This window comes from Lepidochelys kempii, chromosome 6 (assembly GCF_965140265.1).
Source record: "Lepidochelys kempii isolate rLepKem1 chromosome 6, rLepKem1.hap2, whole genome shotgun sequence".
NCBI lineage: Eukaryota > Metazoa > Chordata > Testudines > Cheloniidae > Lepidochelys > Lepidochelys kempii.
This window is the reverse complement of record NC_133261.1, coordinates 29,944,195-29,969,568: the sequence shown is the minus strand read 5'-3', so window position 1 is coordinate 29,969,568 and position 25,374 is coordinate 29,944,195. Positions and strand designations below refer to the sequence as shown.

Genomic DNA, 25,374 nt, shown 5'->3' with positions numbered 1-25,374 from the left:
ATTAGAGGAGGTTTTGGAACAAATTGATAAATTAAACTGCAATATGTCACCAGGACAGGATGGTATTCACCCAAGAGTTCTGAAGGAACTCAAATGTGAAATTGCAGAACTACTCACTGTAGTCCGTAACCTATCATTTAAATCAGCTTCTGTACCAGACAACTGGAGGATAGCTAATATGACACGAATTTTTGAAAAGGGCTCCAGAGGTGATCCCAGCAATTACAGGCCTGTAAGCCAGACTTCAGTACCAGGCTAACTGGTTGAAACTATAATTAAGAACAATATTGTCAGACATATAGATGAACATAATTTGTTGAGAAGAGTCAACATGGTTTTAGTAAAGGGAAATCATGCCTCACCAATCTACTAGAATTCTTTGAGGGGGTCAACAAGCATGTGGACAAGGGGGATCCCGTGGATATAGTGTACTTAGATTTTCAGAAAGCCTTTGACAAGGTCCCTCACCAAAGACTCTTACGCAGCTGCCACGGAATCAGAGGGAAGGTGCTCTCATGGATTGGTAACTGGTTGAAAGATAGGAAACAAAGGGTAGGTATAAATGGTCAGTTTTCAGAATGGAGAGAGGTAAATAGTGGTGTCCCCCAGGGGTCTGTTCTGGGACCAGTCCTATTCAACATGTTCATAAATTATCTGGGAAAAGGGGTAAACAGTGAGGTGGCAAAATTTGCAGATGATACAAAATTACTAAAGACAGTTAAGACCAAGGCAGACTGTGAAGAGCTACAAAAGGATCTCTCAAAACTGGGTGACTGGGCAACAAAATGGCAGATGAAGTTTCATGTTGATAAATGCAAAGTAATGCACATTGGAAAGCATAATCCCAACTATAAATATAAAATGATGGAGTCTAAATTAGCTGTTACTACTCAAGAAAGAGATCTTGGAGTCATTGTGGATAGTTCTCTGAAAACATCCACTCACTGTGCAGCGGCAGTCAAAAAAAGCAAACAGAATGCTGGGAATAATTAAGAAAGGGATAGATAATAGGACAGAAAATATCATGTTGCCTCTATATAAATCCAATCCACACCCACATATTGAATACCGTGTGCAGATGTGGTCGCCCCATCTCAAAGAAGATATATTGGAATTGGAAAAGTTTCAGAAAAGGGCAACAAAAATTATTAGGGGTATGGGACGGCTTCCATATGAGGAGAGATTAATAAGACATATAGATGGGGGCAGGGATAGCTCAGTGGTTTGAGCATTTGCCTGCTAAACCCAGGGTTGTGAGTTCAATCCTTGAGGGGGCCATTTAGGGATTCTGGGGCAAAAATTGGGGATTGGTCCTGCTTTTGAGCAGGGGGTTTGACTACATGATCTCCTGAGGTCCCTTCCAACTCTGATATTCTAGGATTCTACAAGACTGGGACTTTTCAGCTTGGAAAAGAGATGGCTAAGGGGAGTTATGATTGAGGTCTATAAAATCATGACTGGTGTAGAGAAAGTAGATAAGGAAGTGTTGTTTACTACTTATCATAACAGAAGAACTAGGGGTCGCCAAATGAAATTAATAGGCAGCAGGTTTAAAACAAACAAAAGGAATTATTCTTCACACTGAACACAAAGTCAACCTGTGGACCTCCTTGCCAGAGGATGTTGTGAAGACCAAGACCATAACAGGGTTCAAAAAAAGAACTAGATAAATTAATGGAGGATAGGTATTAGCCAGGATGGGCAGGAATGGTGTCCCTAGCCTCTGTTTGCCAGAAATTAGCAATGAGCGACATGGGATGGATCACTTGATGATTACCTGTTCTGTTCATTCCCTCTGGGGCACCTGGCACTGACCACTGATGGAAGACAGGATACTGGGCTAGATGGACCCTTGGTCTGACCCAGTAGGACCATTCTTAAGATAATCAGGGATGCAGCTCCATGCTCTGTGTGCCCCTAAACCGTCCTCTGACTGCCAGATGCTGGGAGTGGACAATGGGATGGTTCACTCAGTGATTGCCTGTTCTGTTCATTCCCTTAGAAGAACCTGGCACTGGCCGCTGTCAGAAGACAGGATACTAGACTAGACTGACTATTGGAGTTCTAACTCTACTATTGGAGTTCTAATGTTCAGCAAAAATTGCAATAGATTTTTGCCTTTGAGAAAGATGTTATAGGAGATAGTATACTGTCTTTATTGAATATTTGAGAATCAAGTTGTACACACAAGCAATGGAATGCAGAAAAACACTAAGGGCTGGACTTAGAGGCAAAATAACAGTTGCAAAAATGGAATCCCCATTGGTGGATTGAATCAAAACAAAGTTTTGACACTAGGCCAGAAATTCAGTCAGAATGGACGTCAGCTAATCAAACAGAATAAACATCTGCTTTAAAAATAAGATGAAAAAATTAGAATTAAAAATTCAGGGAATCCCAGCAGCAGATAAGACAACTTGGGAAATGACGATGAGACTCTATGCAATCAGATACAGTGATAAGGGATTCTTTGTTTCTGAGGGGATATATGTAAAATGTTTCACTGAATTAAATCTCAGGGATGATCTACACTAGCAAGTTAAAGAGCTCTAACTTGCTGGCCCAGGGGTGTGAAAACACACGCATACACACCCCCCCCCCCGAGCGCAACAAGTTTGAGCACTTTAAAGCGCTACTGTGGACAGGCTCGGCTCCCAGTGCTCAGAGCTAATCCAGACATTGGCACCTGCGGCAGCGCTTTGAACTTGTAGTGTGGACATAGCCTCAATTGGTTAGATCAGTGGTTCTCAAAGCCGGTCCGCCACTTGTTCAGGGAAAGCCCCTGGCGGGCTGGACCGGTTTGTTTACCTGCCGCGTCCGCAGGTTCAGCCGATCGCGGCTCCCACTGGCCGCGGTTCGCCACTCCCACTGGCCGCGGTTCGCCACTCCAGGCCAATGGGGTCTGCGGGAAGGGTGGCCAGCAAGTCCCTTGGCCTGCGCTGCTTCCCGCAGCCCCCATTGGCCATGTTTTTGCCATGATACCTAAAACTTTGTACATCCCGAACTAATTAGCTAGGTAGGATGCTTTTACGGTTAGAGGACTGGACTCCATTCCTAGCTCTGCTATAGACTCCCCTGTGACATTAGGCAAGTCAATTAACATCTCTCAGATCCCTGTCTGTAAAATGGGGACAACAATAAAAAGGAGAATTATCATAATGTATCACAATAGCCCAGTAGCCTGTCTCTGACAGTGGCCAGTGCCTGCTGCTTCACAGGAATACGCAACAAATCAAGTAAAGAACAATTGTTAAGTAATCTGGAAGAATCTTCCAAATCCTGGGCAGTTAAGGGTTACCTTTGGCCCCAAATCATGAAGATTTGTATGTATATTGCTTTTTATCCTTTCTAATGTAGCTGAGGGTGTTTGTTCATTCACTGAGAGCTTCAGAAATTTAAGATTTTATTTATTGTGGTTTTGCACAGCTGGTAGAAAAATGGAACCATTGTAAAGTATTACAGGCCGCATTAGTATTTCGAGGGAAGGCCCTCTGGTCTGTAGCGGTTTGGGTCTCCTCCACTTCTGCCCCATGCATTTGCCTCCTGGTCTTGACGTGTGTCTTCGGCTCCTCTGCCGCTAATGCCACCCTGCCAACCTTCCCTGGCATCACTGGAAAGAGGAAACAAAGGTTATCCTAGACAGTTTATAGTTAAATATCATTAACTAAATTGAAAAGGAGGACTTGTGGCACCTTAGAGACTAACCAATTTGTTAGAGCATAAGCTTTCGTGAGCTACAGCTCACTTCCTCAGATGCATATCGTGGAAACTGCAGCAGGCTTTATATATACACAGAGAATATGAAACAATACCTATTCCCACCCCACTGTCCTGCTGGTAATAGCTTATCTAAAGTGATTTCCAGCACAAATCCAGGTTTTCTCACCCTCCACCCCCGCACACAAATTCACTCTCCTGCTGGTGATAGCCCATCCAAAGTGACAACTCTTTACACAATGTGCATGACAATCAAGCTGGGCTATTTCCTGCATAAATCCAGGTTCTCACATCCCCCCCACATTTGACCAATGTACATGGCAGAGGGGCATTGCTGGCACATGATGGCATATATCACATTGGTGGATGTGCAGGTGAACGAGCCTCTGATAGTGTGGCTGATGTTATTAGGCCCTGTGATGGTGTCCCCTGAATAGATATGTGGGCACAGTTGGCAACGGGCTTTGTTGCAAGGATAAGTTCCTGGGTAACCCAGGAACCCAGGTAACCCAGGAACTTATCCTTGCAACAAAGCCCGTTGCCAACTGTGCCCACATATCTATTCAGGGGACACCATCACAGGGCCTAATAACATCAGCCACACTATCAGAGGCTCGTTCACCTGCACATCCACCAATGTGATATATGCCATCATGTGCCAGCAATGCCCCTCTGCCATGTACATTGGTCAAATGTGGGGGGGATGTGAGAACCTGGATTTATGCAGGAAATAGCCCAGCTTGATTGTCATGCACATTGTGTAAAGAGTTGTCACTTTGGATGGGCTATCACCAGCAGGAGAGTGAATTTGTGTGCGGGGGTGGAGGGTGAGAAAACCTGGATTTGTGCTGGAAATCACTTTAGATAAGCTATTACCAGCAGGACAGTGGGGTGGGAATAGGTATTGTTTCATATTCTCTGTGTATATATAAAGCCTGCTGCAGTTTCCACGATATGCATCTGAGGAAGTGAGCTGTAGCTCACGAAAGCTTATGCTCTAACAAATTGGTTAGTCTCTAAGGTGCCACAAGTCCTCCTTTTCTTTTTGCGAATACAGACTAACACGGCTGTTACTCTGAAACCTGTCATTAACTAAATTATTTACTTTACACTTATCCCCCATAGTTTAATCCCTACTTTTCCATAAAATTGAGGACATGCACAAACACCTCACCAACAGAAGTTATTCCAATAAAAGATATTAGCTCACTTACCTTGTCACAGACACAAATCTTAGCCTGTCTCTAAATAGCAGGAGTCATCCCAGAAGTGCATCACTGCAGTAGTTGTGAATTGAAAAGCTTTCCCATTATTTGCCTCCACTAAGATATAAGCTCCTTTGTATCATAGTCATCATGTTCAAAATCAACATTTGAAAACAATCTTCATTAGAGGACTGCAAGTGAACCTATGATCATAGTTTCTTTGGATGAAATACCAAGGACAATATGTACCAATTCTAGATTAAAGTGAGGTCCTGCAATTATTTAAATTTTAAAAGCCCTGTGGTGAAAACATCGGCCTCCCTGCACATAGTAATGAGATCTGATATCAGAATATTTCTAAATAGGTCAGCTCAGAAACCTCCTTTACAACTCAAGAATGGGCACAGTCTTCACACTTAGCCAGTTCAGAGGTTAAATAAAAATGTCCTCGCTTCAAACAGGACAATAACTAGTTATGAATTACAATGTACTTCATAGTAATTTGATTGCATAGCTCTCTGCCGACTTTTAACTCATAATCCAAGTGGAATCCATTACCTAATAACTTCTGCTGCCCATTTACCGCCAGGCCCTCTTTGACCAGCATCATAATTCCCACGAGCATGGAAATATTTATCTGAATTTTTATAATTCGCCTCCCGCATATTGCTGTATGCACCCCGCATATCCTCAGCGCCTGGAGAAGAGAGAAAGGATTATAGAGACACCGAAAATTTAAAACTAAACTTTGAGGTTATTCCACCCACATTCCTCTGAAGTCGTCAAGCACCATTCTTCTCACTTCCCCACTGTGGCTTCTAAGTACAGTGCTTCTAGAGAAGGCAGTGAGGCTCTTATATACCATTGAGCAAATACTTGATTTTTTGGTTCAGTGGAAGATCTGAGAAATCCAAAAAAGACTTTAGTTTCAAACCAAAACTGATTTGTTAGGGTTTTTCTCATCAAAATTGAAATCAGAAAAAAATTGTTCAGGTTGATTTGAATAGACATTTCTGCAGCAAAATGTGAGAATAGTTCACTGTGAAAATTATCAGTTTTGAAGTTTTATTTTTCCAACCTAAACTATTTGCCAAATTTGAACAAAATTTGCAAAAAGTTGCAGTGCCCCCTGAAATGCATTTTTTGGTGAATTTAGTATTTGCCCCTCCAAAAAATTACCCAACTTTCTTTGGTACCCAGGACTCCCTTTAGAGATACAGGGATTTGCAGCTATTTATGCTATTTTATTAACTGTTGCTTCCACCAGGTGACATCCTTGGAGGAGGAGATGAAAGGGAGTTCCTTGAGAAGGATCTCATAAAAACATGGAATCTCCACAATACACTGTTGCAATATCTTTGGGGAATTCTTTAGGGGCAAAGAAACCCTCAAATTTCTGTCATTGGTTTTCTAAGGGTCACCAGGACAATGGAGTAGAGGTGTGATTCCAACTTAAAAACATCAGTCTCCTTTAGGGCTTTGTTTACATACAGTTTGTGCATCAATGTAACTAAATCTGTTTAGAAACCAATTTAGTTAAATCACTGTCACATAAGTCCATTTAATCTAAATCAATTTAAGGAATTCTTAGGAGAGTCTATTCCAGGGGTTTGCAGCAATGTAACTAACTATTTCTAACCTGATTTAGACTAGAGACAATTGGGGACAAACTGATGAGGATCTTTAGGCTATGAGTGTACAATGTGAGAACAAGAAACCTGATTTCATAGACATGAACCTCTATCCACCACTATAGTTTAAAAAACAACAACACTTCTTTACAGCAAAAGGGAGACATCATGGAGTATCAACCTAAATGTAGAAATATGAGGATATTTGGCTCTAAAAAGTGCAATGGCAAATAGGAGACAATAACTAGAATCAAAGACTATTCTGAGTTGTTTCTTGAGACTAAATAAATCATAACACTAGAAGACCTGGTGGTCCACTATAATTTGATCCACATCTCCATCCAGACAAAGCCTATTATATCTCACATACCTTCCCGATTGAGTAAAGCATCTCTATTCAGGAAGGGTACTTAAGCACATGCTTAAGCTTTCTTAAACAAGGATGAATTTAAGCATGTACTTAAGTGTTTTTCCTCAGTCAGGACATAAGAATGCAGTTCTGCAAGGTGTTAAATGGCCACAACTCACCAGCATGGGAATTAAGGAAGTTTAGCACCTTGCAGAAGATGCTCATACCTGCAGTGCTGAATCAGGACCCAAGTTATCTGACCCCAGAAACATTTCTGGGAGGGTGAAGGAAAGCGTCTGAAAATATTCAACAAACATTTACAGTATTGTTAGGATATAGATATTCAGGCCTGTCTGCAAAGGCCTGTACTTTAAGAATTTAGGTGTATTCTTATCACTTGGCTAGTTAGAGGTATAAAAGAAAGAATCAAAATCACTGTCTGCCAGTGTAAGGTCCTTCTCTTACTGTGACAATCTGAGGCCCTGTTCTTAGGCTAAGGCCTTTGGCTAAGCAGCAGAGGCAGCCATAAACTGGGAAGTGAACGGTCACATCCTCACATTCCAAACTAGTCACATTGAAAGAAGGTGCCATTGGGCTGTTAGGAATACAATCCTGTCCTGATAATGCCAATCACCTCCAGAGAAAGGGAAGTGCCTAGAAGATGAAAAAGGAAACTTAGTTTGATAGCATCCTGTCTGGCAAGAACTCACTTATCCATAGCTGGGATGTGAAATCCTCACTTCTGTATTGTTTTGTCATCATAGTTCCCACTTTGCTATTGTTTGTCTGTATAATTTCTGTCTGGTTCTGTGATTGTTTCTGACTGCTGTATAATTAATTTTGCTGGGTGTAAACTAATTAAGGTGGTGGGATATAATTGGTTACATAATCATGTTACAATATGTTAGGATTCGTTAGTTAAATTTCAGGAAAATGATTGGTTTAGGTATAGCTAAGCTGAACTCAAGTTTTACGATATAGTCAGCAGTCAATCAGGAAGTGAGTGGGTGGGTGTGTGGGTGAGGGAGATAGGAACAGGGAATGGGGGTAAGAAAATTGGAATCATGTTTTGCTAAAGGGGGAAATGGGAACAGGGAATGGGAGTGGGGAAATTGGAATCATGTTTGGCTAAGGGCAGGAATGGGAACAGGGACACAGGTGTAAGGCTCTGTAGCGTCAGAGCTGGGAAGGAGGACACTAAGGAAGGAAACTGGAATCATGCTTGCTGGAAGTTCACCCCAATAAACATCGAATTGTTTGCACTTTTGGACTTTGGGTATTGTTGCTCTCTGTTCATGCGAGAAGGACCAGGGAAGTAAGTGGGTGAAGGAATAAGCCCCCTAACAAGTATGTTATATTTTCTTTACTGGGAATTGGCATACACCTCTCACAAAAACCAAGAACTAATAAATAAAAGGTACCCATCTTTTAATTCAAAATATTACCATTGGATTGGAATAATCAGCTCTATCAGGAATTCAGGTTACTTTGTAAAGTGTTTTCATCTGTGATAAACAACAATCTTAACTATCAACCTTTTATTTAAATGAAGTAAATATGGTTTACATTCTCAGATCAGTGCATGGGCGATAATATGTAAAACCCCTATTGATTCTAGCTGGAAAGATGCAGGTAAATATCTGCTAGTTCAGGTCAGACTTTGCCCTCGAAAGTTTGTAAACTAAACAGCAGATCTTGTAAATGGTCAGTAAAAAGAAAAGGAGTACTTGTGGCACCTTAGAGACTAACCAATTTATTTGAGCATAAGCTTTCGTGAGCTACAGCTCACTTCATCGGATGCATACTGTGGAAAGTGTAGAAGATCTTTTTATACACACAAAGCATGAAAAAATACCTCCCCTCACCCCACTCTCCTGCTGGTAATAGCTTATCTAAAGTGATCATCACTCTCCTTACAATGTGTATGATAATCAAGGTGGGCCATTTCCAGCACAAATCCAGGGTTTAACAAGAACGTCGGGGGGGGGGGTACAGTCTGACCAATGTACATGGCAGAGGGGCATTGCTGGCACATGATGGCATATATCACATTGGTAGATGTGCAGGTGAATGAGCCTCTGATAGTGTGGCTGATGTGATTAGGCCCTATGATGGTGTCTCCTGAATAGATATGTGGACACAGTTGGCAATGGGCTTTGTTGCAAGGATAGGTTCCTGGGTTAGTGGTTCTGTTGTGTGGTATGTGGTTGCTGGTGAGTAATTGCTTCAGGCTGGGGGGCTGTCTGTAGGCAAGGACTGGCCTGTCTCCCAAGATTTGTGAGAGTGTTGGGTCATCCTTCAGGATAGGTTGTAGATCCTTAATAATGTGTTGGAGGGGTTTTAGTTGGGGGCTGAAGGTGACGGCTAGTGGCGTTCTGTTATTTTCTTTGTTAGGCCTGTCCCGTAGTAGGTGACTTCTGGGAACTCTTCTGGCTCTATCAATTTGTTTCTTCACTTCTGCAGGTGGGTATTGTAGTTGTAAGAATGCTTGATAGAGATCTTGTAGGTGTTTGTCTCTGTCTGAGGGATTGGAGCAAATGCGGTTGTATCGCAGAGCTTGGCTGTAGACGATGGATCGTGTGGTGTGGTCAGGGTGAAAGCTGGAGGCATGTAGGTAGGAATAGCGGTCAGTAGGTTTCCGGTATAGGGTGGTGTTTATGTGACCATCGTTTATTAGCACTGTAGTGTCCAGGAAGTGGATCTCTTGTGTGGACTGGACCAGGCTGAGGTTGATGGTGGGATGGAAATTGTTGAAATCATGGTGGAATTCCTCAAGGGCTTCTTTTCCATGGGTCCAGATGATGAAGATGTCATCAATATAGCGCAAGTAGAGTAGGGGCGTTAGGGGACGAGAGCTGAGGAAGCGTTGTTCTAAGTCAGCCATAAAAATGTTGGCATACTGTGGGGCCATGCGGGTACCCATAGCAGTGCCGCTGATTTGAAGGTATACATTGTCCCCAAATTAAAATAGTTATGGGTAAGGACAAAGTCACAAAGTTCAGCCACCAGGTTAGCCGTGACGTTATCGGGGATAGTGTTCTTGACGGCTTGTAGTCCATCTTTGTGTGGAATGTTGGTGTAGAGGGCTTCTACATCCATAGTGGCCAGGATGGTGTCATCAGGAAGATCACCGATGGATTGTAGTTTCCTCAGGAAGTCAGTGGTGTCTCAAAGATAGCTGGGAGTGCTGGTAGCATAGGGCCTGAGGAGGGAGTCTACATAGCCAGACAATCCTGCTGTCAGGGTGCCAATGCCTGAGATGATAGGGCGCCCAGGATTTCCAGATTTATGGATCTTGGGTAGTAGATAGAATATCCCAGGTCGGGGTTCCAGGGGTGTGTCTGTGCGGATTTGATCTTGTGCTTTTTCAGGGAGTTTCTTGAGCAAATGCTGTAGTTTCTTTTGGTAACTCTCAGTGGGATCAGAGGGTAATGGCTTGTAGAAAGTGGTGTTGGAACAAGCAGCCTCTTGTTCATATTCCGACCTATTCATGATGACAACAGCACCTCCTTTGTCAGCCTTTTTGATTATGATGTCAGAGTTGTTTCTGAGCCTGTGGATGGCATTGTGTTCCGCACAGCTGAGGTTATGGGGCAAGTGATGCTGCTTTTCCACAATTTCAGCCCGTGCACATCGGCGGAAGCACTCTATGTAGAAGTCCAGTCTGCTGTCTCGACCTTCAGGAGAAGTCCACCTAGAATCCTTCTTTTTGTAGTGTTGGTAGGGAGGTCTCTGTGGATTAGTATGTTGTTCAGAGGTATGTTGGAAATATTACTAACAGGAGAGTGGGTTTGTGACGGGGAGGGGGGGAAACCTGGATTTGTGCTGGAAATGGCCCAACTTGATTATCATACACATTGTAAGGAGAGTGATCACTTTAGATAAGCTATTACCAGCAGGAGAGTGGGGTGGGGGAATGTATTTTTTCATGTTTTGTGTGTATAAAAAGATCTTCTACACTTTCCACAGTATGCATCCGATGAAGTGAGCTGTAGCTCACGAAAGCTCATGCTCAAATAAATTGGTTAGTCTCTAAGGTGCCACAAGTACTCCTTTTCTTTTTGCGAATACAGACTAACATGGCTGTTACCCTGAAACCTGTCATTATAAATGGTCAGTGTGGTTCTTATGGGAATGTAATCTGTATAAAGTCATCATGATTGGGAAGGTGTTGTGAAACAGTGCTAAATCAGTCCCGCTCACTAGCCCAACAGAATGCTATGACTTGTAAACACAACAGACCGTAGCTGTATTGTCCATGCTCAATGCCCTGTTGACCAATCTGGCTTTGAGCTTCCTGGAAGCTTTTGGAAGTGTCTACATTCAACAGTAACAGCCTTGACAGCAAAATGACATGTTAGGCTGAATCGTGTAATTTTATTTTAATCTTACTCATTTTATTCCCATGAGCATCTACACTTTTCTAGACAAACTCCAACTAGTTCTTTAAAAAAGGGAAAGATAACTCCTAGGTCGTGTTATCCTGGAGAGCATTTACTACTTGAAGTAACAAAGCTGTAGAGATTGAGAAGCTCAGTAGTCCCTGAACTACAACTGCATTTTTCCCTAGATGAACTGAACTATGGTAAATCTCCACCTTTGATACCTGGAATTGGAAACAATTCTGGCTTCAAGGGGCAGGAGAGAGTCATTTTGTTTCCTAAATTATGTGACTCCATCTTTTTGAAAACCTTGCTGTAATGCATTAGTTTTTCAGACCCTCTATGATCTGCCTACCAGAGACACTGCACATCATCATTTAAAGTAGTGGTGGGTTGTATAACTGGAGCTCTCCTAACAGTGGTATTTAAGGTTATCAAAATGTTTCCTTTAGCCCTCTTTTCATTCACTCAACATTCTGAAAACACTCAAGCTTCTGGACTGAAATTTTACAGGCCTGGTCTACACCCAAAAAGAAACATTTTTTAAAAAATTTGAAATGAAAATCGATTCTGTACATTTTGTCCTTTTGTAACAAAAAAGCTTGAAGGGCAATATGACTGGACTGAACGTTTGGTAAGAAAAAAGGAAGTTCCTTGTAACAATATTTTGGATTTGGCAGGCATGAGGGTTTAAGACTCTCACCTTATCTTTAAACACTGTTTGGTCTGATGTTTTGGCCCTTTTTAACAGATTTCTTAAGGAAGAGTATGCTGCTGTGGCTAACTTTGCCATGCAGTATGCCAGGCAACTGCCTTAGGACCTGCACAGTTAGAAGTGCAAGCAGTATGAAGCTGAGTGCTGGGAATTTACAATATCATGCAGACAGCCCTTTAACATGCCTCAATCTTAAAAGCTTCATCTATTCAGAGTATAAAGTTGTCCACTCAGTAATGTGCATAATTCAGTGAAATTCAGGGCTGTTCTTACAGAATATGATTTTTTTCTTTTAAAAGCTTAAATTCCATAACTCTCTAAAGTTCTTAAATCTACACAGGCAAAAATAAGATTCCACAGCTGTTTGCATTACAGTGTATATAATCACGATGAAGTGAGCTGTAGCTCACGAAAGCTTATGCTCAAATAAATTGGTTAGTCTCTAAGGTGCCACAAGTACTCCTTTTCTTTTCACACAGTTAAAAACACTCTCAAAGAACGCAATTATTACTACAATCTCATAAGAGAAACGGAGAGTGATGTAGGGCCCTGGCCTTATTAACTGTACATCTTGTGTATAAACTATTTTCACAAACTGCATATGTGACTTTCCGATTGTACACAGTGATATAAGTGTCACACAGGTATCTAAGGCCATCAGAAAAAGTGGCATAATATATAGTGTTATCTAATTGTAAATATATAGTGTTATCTAAATTGTAAACCCTATACACAATTCCCGGCCTCAGTTTCCTCAAAACACCAAGCCATTCTATGGGCCTGGATCAGGGTCACTTGGGGTCATCCAACATCCTTCTGTTGCAATGCATCACTTTTATGCACAAAAGCAGAGCCTTCTCCCCCAAGCTTAGCTAACCTGACCTTGGCCAGTTCATCCCCTTCCTTCCTCTTGCCCAAATGTCCTGTGCGTCTTCCCCTAGTGATTTCTTTTAGAACCTTTTGTTTTTGTCATCTGTCTCTGTCAACCTTCAGTAACTTTCCACTCCTAACCCCCATTCTCCTTAACACCAACTTGGCCAAACTGGGTTCCCAACTCAGGCACCATACTTAGCATAAAGATGCTATCATCAGAACATAGTTTTAAAGTTAAGTGTCCCCCCATTGTCCTCAGCCTAGTGAGAACCTATTGTAGGTCCTGTCCAACAAGATGGATACACGTAGAAAGAGGTTTCCTGAAAGAAAAGCAATACAGCCTATGCAAAAGCATCTGACTCCATGGCACCTCATCTCATCTGACACACAGACTTCCACATGGCATAGGTAACAGCCACATGCAGAGGGCTGTATTCCAACTTCATGCAGCCTGCAGCTGGTGCATGTGATGTTAGTGTCAAGTGTGTTCCCTGCACAAACACCATTTTAAAAACTCCAGTAAGAGCAATAAATACTCTACATGGAAACATGCTGAAGTCAGGAAATGCTAACGTTAAAATTGAACGTGCAGCCTTAACACTGCTTATGTGCATGTACGCATCACTATACCACCCTCAAATACTTGGTCAAACTTTTGATAATGCTATATATTATGTCATTTTTTCTGATGGCCTTAGACACCTGTATGACACTTATATCACTGTGTACAATCCATAAGTCACACATGCAGTTTGTGAAAATAGTTTATACACAAGATGTACAGTTAATAAGGCCAGGGCCCTACATCACTCTCCGTTCCTCTTACAAGACTGTAGAAATAATTGCATTCTTTGAGAGTGTTTTTAACTATGTGATTATATACACTGTAATGCAAACAGCTGTGGAATCTTATTTTTGCCTGTGTAGATTTAAGAACTTGAGAGAATTATGGCATTTAAGCTTTTAAAAGAAAAAAAAAATCATATTCTGTAAGAACAGCCCTGAATTATGCACATTACTGAATGGACAACTTTATACCTGGAACAGATGAAGCTTTTAATACTGAGGAATGTAAAAGGGCTGTCTGCATGATATTGTAAATTCCCAGCACTCTGCTTCATACTGCTTGCACTTTTAACTGTGCAGGTCCCAAGGCATTGCCTGGCATACTGTATGGCAAAGTAGCCACAGCAGCATACTCTTCCTTAGGAAATCTGTTAAAAAGGGCCAAAAAATCAGACCCATCAGTGTTTAAAGATAAGGTGAGATTCTTAAACCCTCAAGAAACCTTAAACCCTCAGCTGTCAAGGCTGTTACTGTTGAACATAGACACTTCCAAAAGCTTCCAGAAAGCTCAAAGCCAGATTGGTCAACAGGGCATTGAGCATGGACAATACAGCTACAGTCTGTTGTGTTTACAAGTCATAGCATTCTGTTGGGCTAGTGAGTGGGACTGATTTAGCACTGTTTCACAACACCTTCCCAATCATGACGACTTTATTCAGATTACATTCCCAAAAGAACAGCTGCACTGACCATTTACAAGATCTGCTGTTGAGTTTACAAACTTTAGAGGACAAAGTCTGACCTGAACTAGCAGATATTTACCTGCATTTTTCCAGCTAGAATCAATAGGAGTTTTACATATTATCGCTCATGCACTCATCTGAGAATGTAAACCATATTTACATCATTTAAGTAAAATTTTGATAGTTAAAATTGTTATTTAATCACAAATGAAAACACTTTACAAAGTAACCTGAATTACTGATAGAGCTGATGATTCCAATCCACTGGTAATATTTTGAATTAAAAGATATTTTTGTAACTCTTCATATAACTGCATCTAGCTTATGGCTTAGATCTTGCCAAGAAAGCTACACAATAAGTTAACCACTATTCAGACAAATTAACCTCTCCCTTTTGAGGTCATAATGGTGGTAATAAAAGCTCGTTGAAGTTATTCAAAGTTCAATATTTTGACAAGTTTCCATCTAAATTTAAAAGGGAAAAATGAAAATATCTACAAAGATGACATCCCATTTCTGACCAGCTCTGGTAATTTAAGTTTTATTATTTATTTCTATTACCATAGCCTCTTGGAGCCAAAGTCATGGACCAGGACCCATTGGCTATGCACTCATTTCAGTCATTAAAAAAAATTAGAAGCAAGTCAGAAAAAGTGACTGCCTGCAACTTCCAGTAAATGATGGACATTTCATCATATTAGGCACTGGTTAAGTAATTGATCGTTGGATCAATAGAGAGACAATACAGACCGTGACCAATTGAAATCAGGAAGGCTCAAGAAGAAATAAGGGAATTTACTGCAGTAAATTCCCAACAGAAGCAATGTTTGTTTGCATTCAACAAGCAAAGAATTGCCCAATTTGAATTTAGTCAGGTTTCTGTTAATTATTTCCCATTTGCTCTTTGAGATAAGGCTTCCTATAAATATAGTACCATTTTTCTTGTGAGAATCCATCAGAAAGGACTCCATTTTTCCGGGGCTTTGCAATACAGCAGTGGTAAGTTTCATTCCATATGGAAACTTCATATTTGTACCACTTTACCTTGTTGTGTATTCAATTTTTGTCTTAGAACTGGTGATTTTTATGATGTAAAAACTTAAGCGGAAACAAAAACTTCTATATTTACAACTTATGTCCCAGCCTGGTGCTGTGATGGCAGAGGGCATTTCATTTTTCTGAGTTGAAATCATCACTTTTGGAACTCTTCTGAATTGTGTGTGACCCTGAAGATCCATGTACCTGTTCCAAAGCAGATATAAGAGAAATTTACATTATGTCTGGAGTCTTTAAAAGATTGACCAGTTTTCTGACATATATTCTCCTTCTATTACAGCCTAAAGAAGCGAACTATGAAGTTCTACAACTGCATGTTGTTGTTGTCCCTGGTACTATGTGTCAGTGCCCAGAACTGGTTCACTGATGCTGGATCATTCATAAGGGATGCTTATCGAGGTATGCTTTTTACTAACTGTTTGTTCTTCATCAAAACTGTCCTCAGCACGGTGTACATATTAAAAAAATTAATAAAGGAATAAAAACCCCGCAAAGCCAAGCTGAAGACAGGAGTTCTAGACCAATTTCTGATAAATAAGAAATTTACTCAGTTCTTCACAAAAAGATACATTAGAATTTTTTCATGATCCCTTAAAGTGATGCATTGGACTCATTGGGAGTCCAAGCACAAGGCTGCTGAACCAGAGCCAATCAGATGGCAGGTATGGGCCATAGATAGTACAAATTATGGATCATAACTAAACAGATATTTTCACCAGACAAGATTCACTTAACATTTAGCAAGATGTTTAACTGCAACCTGTGCACCCAGCTGACCATGTTCTGACTTTAACTTCTGCACTTTCCTGATGTGGATCTCAGTGGGTCTAGTAAAATCTGGAGGCATATTAATACATTGAGAACTAACGGGTACCTTTTATATGTTTGTTCTTGGTTTTGTGAGAGGTGTATTCCAATTCTCAGTAAAGGAAATCTAATATACTGTAACTGTTGGCTGAATATTTTCAGAAGCTTTCCTTCCCCTTCCCGGAAACGTTTCTGGGGTCAGATTCAGCACTGGGGTCAGATTCAGCACTACAGGAATGAGCATCTTCTGCAAGGTGCTGAACTTCCCTTATTCCCAGGCTGGTTAGCTCAGGGCATGCAACACCTTGCAGAACTGCATTCTTAAGCACAAGCTTAAATTCATCCTTGTTTAAGAAAGCTTAAGCATGTGCTTAAGTACCCTTCCTGAATAGAGATGCTTTACTCAGAGAGGTATGTGAGATATAATAGGTTTTGTCTGGATGGAGATGTGGATCAAATTAAAGTGGACCACCAGGTCTTCTACTGTTGTGATTTATTTAGTCTCAAGAAACAACTCAGCATAGTCTTTGATTCTAGTTATTGTCTCCTATATGCCCAAATATCCTCATGCTTCTATTTTAGGTTGATACTCCGTGATCTCGCCTTTTTGCTGTAAGAAGTGTTGGGTTTTTTTTAAAACTTTAGTGGTAGATAGAGGTTCACATCTATGAAATCAGATTTTTTGTTCTCACGTTGTATACTCACAGCTTAAATATTCTCACCAATTTGTCCCCAACTGTCTCTAGTGTAAATCGTTTGAGAAGTTGTTAGTTAAATTGCTGATAAATGCTGGAATAGACACTCCTAAGAATGCCTTAGATGGATTTAGATTAAATGGACTTGTGTGGCAGTGATTTAACTGAACTGGCTTCTAAACAGATTTAGTTACATCGATGCACAAACCGTATGCAGACAAAGTGCTAAAGGAGATTTGGGAGACTGATGTTTCTAAATCATAGCTCTACTCCATTGTCCTGGTGAGCACTGAGAGAAATTTGAGGGTTTCTTTGTCCCTAAAGAATTCCCCAAAGATATTACAACAGAGTTTTGTGGAGATTCCATGTTTTTATGAGATCCTTCTCAAGGGAACTCCCTTTCATTTCCTCTTCCAAAGATGTCACCTGGTGGAAGCTTCAGTTAATAAAAAAGCATATATAGCTGCAAATCCATGTATCTCTAATGGGAGTCCTGGGTACCAAAGGAAGTTGGGCAGGTTGTTTTTTTTTGGCAAATATTAAATTCACCAAAAAATGCATTTCAGAGGGACACTGCAACTTTTGGCAAATTTTGGTCAAAAATAATTTCAAAACTGATAATTTTCACAGTGAGCTGTTCTGACATTTTTCTGCAGAAATGTCTATTCAAATCAACCTGAACAATTTTTTTTTTCATTTTGATGAGAAAAACCCTAACAAATCAGTTTTGGTTTGTAACTCAACAGTCTTTCTTTTTTGGATTTCTCAGATCTTCCACCAAACCAAAAAAATCAGAATTTACTCAGCGATATATAGGAGCCTTTCTGCCTTCTCTAGAAGCACTATACTTGGAAGCCACAGTGCTGAAGTGTCAGAAATGGGGCTTGACGATTTCAGAGGACTGTGGGTGGAATAACCTCAAAGTGTTGTTTTTAAATTTGCAGAGTCTCTATAATCCTCTCTCTCTTCTCCAGGCGCTGAGGATATGTGGCGTGCATACAGCGACATGAGGGAGGCAAATTATAAAAATTCAGATAAATATTTCCATGCTCGTGGGAATTATGATGCTGCCCAAAGAGGGCCTGGCGGTAAATGGGCAGCAGAAGTTATTAGGTAATGTATTCCACTTGGATTACGAGTTAAATGTCAGTAAAGAGCTATGCCATCAAATAACTATGAAGTACATTGTAATTCATAACTCCTTATTGTCCTGTTTGAAGCAAAAACATTTTTATTTAACCTCCGAACTAGCTAAGTGTGAAGACCGTGCCCATTCTTGAGTTGTAAAGGTGATTTCTGAGCTGACCTATTTAGATATATTCTGATATCAGATATCATTACTATGTGCCAGGAGGCTGATGAGTTCACCACAGGGCTTTTAAAACTTAAATAATTGCAGGACCTCACTTTAATCTAGAACTGGAACATATTGCCCTTGGTATTTCATCCAAGAAAACTATGATCAATGGTTCACTTGCGGACCTTGAACGAGGATTGTTTTAAAATATTGCTGTCCAATGTGATGACTATGATACAAAGGAGGCTTATGAGGAGTAGGCAGAACTTAGTGGAGGCAAGTAATGGGAAAGCTTTTTAATTCACAACTGCTGGACTGATGCACTTCTGGGACGACCGATGCTATTCACAGACAGGCTAAGATGTGTGTGTGTGTGTGTGTGAGAGAGAGAGAGAGAGAGAGACAAGGTAGGCGAGCTAATGTATTTTATTAGAATAACTTCTGTTGGTGAGGTATTTGTGCGTGTCCTCAGTTTTATGGAAAAGTAGGGATTAAACTGGGGAAAAACTGAAAAGTAAATAATTTAGTTATTGAGATTTAATAATAAACTGTCTAAAATAATCTTTGTTTCCTCTTTCCAGTGATGCAAGGGAAGGTTGGCAGAGTGACGTTAGCGGCAGAGGAGACGAAGACACACGTCAAGACCAGGAGGCAAATGCATGGGGCAGAAGTGGAGGAGACCCAAACCGCTACAGACCAGAGGGCCTTCCCTCGAAATACTAATGCAGCCTGTAATACTTTACAATGGTTCCATTTTTCTACCAGCTGTGCAAAACCACAATAAATAAAACCTTAAATTTCTGAAGCTCTCAGTGAATGAACAAACATCCTCAGCTACATTAGAAAGGATAAAAAGCAATATACATACAAACCTTCATGATTTGGGGCCAAAGATAACCCTTAACTGCCCGGGATTTGGAAGATTCTTCCAGATTATTTAACGATTGTTCTTTACTTGATTTGTTGCGTATTCCTGTGAAGCAGCGGGCACTGGCCACTGTCACAGACAGGCTACTGGACTATTGTGATCCATTATGAAAATTCTCCTTTTTAGTGTTGTCCCCATTTTACAGACAGGGATCTGAGAGATGTTAATTGACTTGCCTAACACCACAGGGGAGTCTATAGCAGAGCTAGGAATGGAGTCCAGTTCTCTAACCATAAGACCATCCTACCTGGCTAATTAGTTGGGGGCATAAAAACCACCCTGCAAAGGTTTAGGTATCATGGCAAAAACAGAAATTTTTTAGGGCAGGTCAGGAGGAAAGTTAACATTTTAAATGAAAAGATGAAAACACATTTTCTATGGGGCTGGGAGTCTGGGTCCACTTTAATAAGCAGTGATGGTGCTTAAGTTTTAAAAGTATATATTTATTGTTGTCAGGTGGGTAGAACCTCTGTTCCATCTGAGGTCAGGCTAGAAAGGCTGGATCAGAGTCATCACTGGATGAAATTTCCCATTGTTTCTGAAGACCAGGAGTGAGTGGAAACAGCATCAGAGAGGGGTGGCAAAACTAAGTTCAAAACTAGTTAATGTACATTGATAAAAACCTGAAGAGATTATAGGGGTTAAAAGACTCAATGCTCACAACTTGAAGTAGAAAAGAAAGAAAAGGAAAGTAGTAGCACAAAACCAAATCAAAATGAAACCAGTGTTTTCCGGCTGTGTGCTTCCTAGTCTTTGGATAGTTATCAGGCAGCTGACAGCAGTCTCATGAGAGGTTTCTGGTCGTGCATTTAACCCTAACATCTTCACTTAAAAACAGAGGAATCTTGGCTTTCAGAGTGGTAGCTGTGTTAGTCTGTCAGCAAAACCAACGAGGAGTACTTGTGGCACCTTCGAGACTAACACATTTATTTGGGCATAAGCTTTCGTGGGCTAAAACCCACTTCATCAGATGCATGGAGTGGAAAATACAGGAGGCAGGTATATACACAGTACATGCAAAGATGAGAGTTGCCTTACCAAATGCGGGGGGGGGGGTCAGTGCTAATGAGACAATTCAGTGGAAGTGGAAGTGGGCTATTCTCAACAGTAGAATACCAAGCGAGGAAAAATCACTTTTGTAGTGGTAATGAGGCCAAAGTAATCAGGGTGGCCCATTTCAAACAGTTGACAGGAAGGTGTAAGTAACAGTAGGGTGAAATTAATACAGGGAAATTAGTTTTTGTAGTGACCCATCCCATCTTCATGTCAGCCTAACAGTCCTGAGGAAGAGCTCTTGCAAATCGGAAGCTTGTCTCTCCCCAACAGAAGTTGGTCCAGAAATAGACATTATTACCTCACCCACCTTGTGTGTCTAATATTCAGGGAGCAACACAGCTGCAACAACACTAATTACCCCTAGTCCCACTCTTGATCAAAAGATCAAAGAATTTAGCAGCATGCAGTGGGGGGTTCTTAGCATGACTTTGCTCAAATAATTTTTTAGGCCTTTCCTCAATTTTTAGGGTAAAAGTGCGTAGTCAATAGGCCTCAAATCTTACAATTTCTTGGAGGCAGGGGGCACTGTCGGGGCACTGTCAGGCGACTGAGGCGCTGTCTGTCTGTGCGAGGCAGGGCTGCAGGGGACGCTGTGGGGTGGCTGAGGTGCTGTCTGTCTCTCTCTCTCTGGCCAGCCCCTGGGCAGGGTTGTTGGTGCTGGCCCCAGCAGTCGCGTGGCAGAGAGCGCTGAGCCCCCAGGGAGGGGAGGAGGGAGCAGGCCGCGACTTGCTCCGGGTGCCCCCCTGCATCGTGCCCCTGCCTTGTCGGGCATTGGGCAGAGTCCACCTGCCCCGGCCCAGCACTCCCAGACTTGTGGCTGCCTGGGCAGGCCCGAGGAGCCGGGCAGGGGAGGGGATAAAGCCCCTGCAGGCGCTGGGAGAAGGGGACATCAACTCCCTCCGCTTCCAGCACCGCCTGCGAGCCCCAGCCCCACCTAAGCTTGGGGCAGCAAAAAACCTAGAGCTGACCCTGGGAGCCAGTGCCCCGTGGGGTGTGTGCACTGTGGGGTCTGGGTACATGGTGGGGCAGGGGAGCCTGTTCCAATAATCCGCCGCCTCCGATACGATTGGCAGCTCTTTTTTCTCCATCCAAGGGGTCTTCTGCGAGATGTCTCTGAGCTGCCAGTCTTCTACCAGCACCTCCTCCAGACCTGGAAGCTGTTCTTGGCAACCAGGTCTGTTGTGGCCACTGAGGGGGCTAGTTGTAAGGGCTTATGGACATTTAGCACCAAAAACAGCTTTCCTCATAGCCATTGTTGAGGTTCTGGATTAAACTAAGAGCCAAAGAGTTCCTTTGTGTGACTTTTTAGGATATTGTAGATTTTCACTGCAATTCTGCAATCTGATGCAGAAACTTGTTCACTATGTCCTAGAAACGTCACTAGATGATGCTAGTGAATTAGCTGATTCTCCAAGGTCCTGGGCAACAAAAATTCAGAGAGAAAGCTGGAGCCAAAACAAAATCTGATTGAAATGTCAAGAGATTTGAACCACTCAAGACAAGACTATGATTTTTTAAAAAAAAATACTGCTGATTTGTTGGAAGACCAGAATTAAACTGCAAAGAGCATCACTGATTTATAAACTCAACTATATTTATGCTGTACAATATACTATATGAAGTTATACACTGTGCCAAGTGATCTTCCTATATCAGTGCTTAAAAAACTCAACACATCATTCAACTCTGGATAAATGCTTCTCTATGCTTAATCGGCAATCAATATTTAATATAGATCATGTATTAGACGGGTGCACTCACGAGTTAAGATTCACTAACCATGTTCTCCATCCAACAGGTTCATATCATCCAAATGAACAATATTAGTATAGGCTTCTATTCTTCTATCCAGTTCCAAGCACAGAGAGAGATATCCAGGCCAGAAGCTTAATCAGCAGAGACTGAGGGTATTGTTCTTCTTCTTTTCCCCACGCTGGCCAGCGATGAGGCTAACTGACTGAACGGCAGGTTTGAGCTGTGAACCTCTGAGGCGAGAAAAACTGCCAATAAGCACAGGACCCACCAAGGCAGAGGAGGAACTTTGTCACTATATATATGTATATGTATATATATACTGTGTATATATAAAAACACAGTCTCTTGTCTGGTGAAAAAAATTTCCCTGGAACCTGCCCCCCCAACACACATTTACATTAATTCTTATGGGGAAATTGGATTTGCTTAACATGGTTTCACTTAAAGTAGCATTTTTCAGGAACATAACTACAACATTATGCAAGGAGTTACTGTACATTGATGTGTCCACAGGCGTTATCATCCTTATTCCTTCAATCAGATCAATGAGAAATTCTACAAACTCCTACTCAGCATATCTCCAAATTCTTGAATTATCAACAGTGTACCAAAAAAAATTATATTTTAATTATTTTTCTTCTCTCAGCACACTTGACCCTTTCCCTAAGCCATGAGAATTTAGCCAATGACCTTATATCAGGCATATAAAAAGAAACACAAGGGAAGGGATTACCATTCAGACTCGATCAGCGTGTACAAGAGAGGAATGTATTAGAAATTTTCTCCTCCTACTCCTATTTCACCTCATTAAGCCACAAGAAGTGAGGGAGACATCTCCCAAGTTGTTTATTTTGAAGACTGAGAGAAGCAGATAATGTCTCTTTTCTTTAATTGAGAATTTGCTAATACTTCAGTGTTTGTAATCTTTGGGTACCAATCTGTCCCACAAAATAAACAAGTCATGTTATATCCCTACCTTGGGACTTTGTCAATCAAACCGATAAACCTAGTCTATTGATCAGATTTAATTACATTTAATAGCAATAATAGTTATCATGGCTATAGAGAAATGTGTCATTTTAAAGGCAGCATCACATTATCTCTATACTTAAAAATGCTGAAGATTAAACAACCATTATAAATTTGAAAGCCACCAGAATTAGCATCAATAATGGCTGATGTATTGAGCTCTAATTACCAAAGGCTTTAGTTCAAATCATATGTAAAATACAAGGAATTGCAGCCATTTATCTCAGGTGATCCTCAACCAGTGACCACCAGATTGTACACCAAGCAACTCCCATACCCCGGGCTCCCTTACTTCAAAGATCAACCTGGGAACTAGCTTCTTCTTTGATTCCCATCGGCCAGCGACGACAGGGCCGAAAGAAGTCTTTCCATCACTTTCTGTCTTGTGCCAGTTCCATGGTTTTGTTCATCTTTAAATCTTTTTGTTCTATATCATTCTTCATTGTGCCTATCCAACACGCAACCTCAGTCTTCCTCATTTCTAGTTCCTTGAACTCTGGTATATACCACCAAAATGATACCCTTTCCGGATACATTCCTGACATGTGTCCAAACTGTAATTATCTTTCTTCACTCTTCCATAAAAGCACTATTTCTTGCTTTACCTGTTTTCTTATTTCATTGTTCATTTTCCACAGTCTTGAAACTTCCAAAACTCCCCTCAGTCAGTTCATTTCTGCAGTTAGTATCTTACATTCCTTGGCTTTCCTCACACTCCAACATTCCAACCTGTACCACGGTACAGGCATGATAACTGTCTCCTATACACTGATTTTAGCCTTCCACATCTTGCAGAGTTTTCTCAATGCAGTCTTCTTTTATATCATCTTTGCAATTCCCATGTTTTTCCAACTGTTCTAGTTCTTTGTCTCTAAATTTGATCTCGACCTCTTCCCTCTTCTCTTCCAGTTGTCACAGTTTTTGCCTTCCTCGTGTTGATCTTCAGTCCAAATTTTATGCATTCCTAATCTACCCTTGGCAGTTATTGTCTGTAAATCTTCCTTGGGACAATGCTATGAAATCAATATCCTCTGTGAATCTAAAGGTGATTCACTATCCTCCCACATGAAATAAAAGGAGTCATATTATCTCTCAGTGCTAAACAATACTGATTCCAGTATCAAGTTGAACAAATCTAGCTAAAGGGTGCATCCTTGTCTCACTCCTATGGTTATCCTGAACCTTTCCATCAGCTTCTTGTCTACTCTCACCGCACTCATTGACTTGCTATAGATGTTTTCTACCAGCTTGATCAATTTCTTGGGGATGCCATATGTTCTCAAGACTTGTCATAATCTTTTCTGCCAAATGCTATCAAAAGACTGTTTGAAGGCTCTCAAGTTGTTAGAACGCAACCAAATTTGTTCTAGCTCCTTCTCTGATATCTGTCTCATCACAAACAGCTGACTTTTTATACTTCATCCCGGTCTAAATCTGGCCTGTCCCTCTGCAAGCGATGCTTCTATGTACCTCTTCATTCTCCTCTGAAATATCCTGGTGAGTGCTTTTCCTCCCACAGACTCAGTGAGCTGATTCCTCCATAGTTCTTAAACTCATTCAATCTCCTATTTTATAGATCACTCCTATTATCGCCTTCCCCCATTTGCTCTGCCCTTGCTCGTAAAGTTGGTTACATAGTTTGTGCATTGCCTTTCATGTGTGTTGCTCACCTGCGCCTAACTGCTCTGCTCGTCACTTCCCAGGACCTTTCCTTTTTCAGACTTTCTAGTGAAATCTTTACTTCTAAGAACTCCTGCTTCTGTTCTCCCTCATTTGTACAGGAAAACTTGTCCTGTGTTTTGAATTCCATACAGCTCTGCAAAATACGCTTTCCCTCATTTGTGATTTGCTTTTCATCCTCAACTATTTGCCCTGCTTCTCTTTCACAGTTGACATCTTCAACTCATGTGTTCCATTCAGTTTTCTTATCTTGCAGTACAACTTGTGTCACACTTCTTTTTGTGTATTTCTCTGCTTCTTTACGCTGTTCATTTATCCAGTTGTTTTGGAATCCCTTGCTTTCTGTCTCACCTCTCTGGTCAACCTATTATTCTCCCCTCTTAGACTTGTGTCTTTCCTTTTTATTCTCCTTTATCTTACCACTCTTGTCACCCAACCACAGCATTTCATCCGTTATTCAGCTTTACAGTTGTATTCAACACTTCATTACAGGATGCTCACCAACATACCTCATCCATTGACATGTCCCACACTTTATAAATGTCATTCTCCATTTCTTCATCTAGCTCTGTCTGCACTTTCTCACAGTTCAAGTTGGAGTCACTCTTTTCAGGGCTAATGACCTATCAAGTGAAGTAAAAGAAAATGGGGCAATAGTAAGGGAGTCACA

The 25,374-nt window shown here is 41.2% G+C and overlaps 4 protein-coding genes across 13 annotated transcripts in view; 1 reads left to right on the top strand and 3 right to left on the bottom strand.

Annotated features, from left to right (window-relative positions):
* LOC140912630 (serum amyloid A protein-like) overlaps positions 1–19,042 on the top strand; it is a 29,375-nt gene extending 10,333 nt beyond the window's left edge. For 3 of the 7 annotated variants that reach the window (XM_073347327.1, XM_073347324.1, XM_073347329.1), the window contains exons 2-4: positions 15,738–15,856; positions 17,934–18,072; positions 18,838–19,042. In XM_073347327.1, coding sequence (XP_073203428.1) covers positions 15,754–15,856; positions 17,934–18,072; positions 18,838–18,979 — 384 coding nt within the window. In that variant the 5' untranslated portion in view covers positions 15,738–15,753 and the 3' untranslated portion in view covers positions 18,980–19,042. Of the gene's footprint in view, positions 1–10,374; positions 10,660–15,737; positions 15,857–17,933; positions 18,073–18,837 lie in introns of those variants that run through there. The other 4 variants (XM_073347326.1, XM_073347325.1, XM_073347330.1 and 1 more) reach the window with 2 other exon arrangements.
* Positions 1–25,297, bottom strand: part of LOC140912634 (serum amyloid A-5 protein-like) — a 30,422-nt gene extending 5,125 nt beyond the window's left edge. Inside the window, exon 1 of the mRNA XM_073347342.1 lies at positions 25,214–25,297. The gene's annotated coding sequence lies outside the window, so the exon portion shown is untranslated. The remainder of the gene's footprint in view (positions 1–25,213) is intronic.
* On the bottom strand, positions 490–25,302 carry LOC140912633 (serum amyloid A protein-like). 4 transcript variants are annotated; one of them, XM_073347337.1, is made up of 5 exons: positions 25,214–25,292; positions 15,531–15,643; positions 5,481–5,619; positions 3,461–3,610; positions 490–527 (listed from the first exon to the last, which is right to left on the bottom strand). In XM_073347337.1, exons 1-4 carry the CDS (start codon positions 25,264–25,266, stop codon positions 3,469–3,471), a joined length of 447 nt encoding a protein of 148 aa, XP_073203438.1. In that variant the 5' UTR covers positions 25,267–25,292; the 3' UTR covers positions 490–527; positions 3,461–3,468. The 4 variants fall into 4 exon arrangements, with proteins under 4 accessions (XP_073203438.1, XP_073203439.1, XP_073203440.1 ...); XM_073347338.1 differs by lacking the exon at positions 490–527 and adding an exon at positions 22,020–22,225 and having other exon boundaries at positions 3,393–3,610; positions 25,214–25,302; XM_073347339.1 differs by lacking the exons at positions 490–527; positions 15,531–15,643 and adding an exon at positions 22,020–22,225 and having other exon boundaries at positions 3,393–3,610; positions 25,214–25,302.
* The window catches only part of LOC140912629 (serum amyloid A protein-like), a 59,048-nt gene continuing 58,915 nt past the window's right edge, over positions 25,242–25,374 (bottom strand). Inside the window, exon 23 of the mRNA XM_073347316.1 lies at positions 25,242–25,327. Within this exon, the coding sequence (XP_073203417.1) occupies positions 25,294–25,327 (34 nt within the window). The 3' untranslated portion in view covers positions 25,242–25,293. The remainder of the gene's footprint in view (positions 25,328–25,374) is intronic.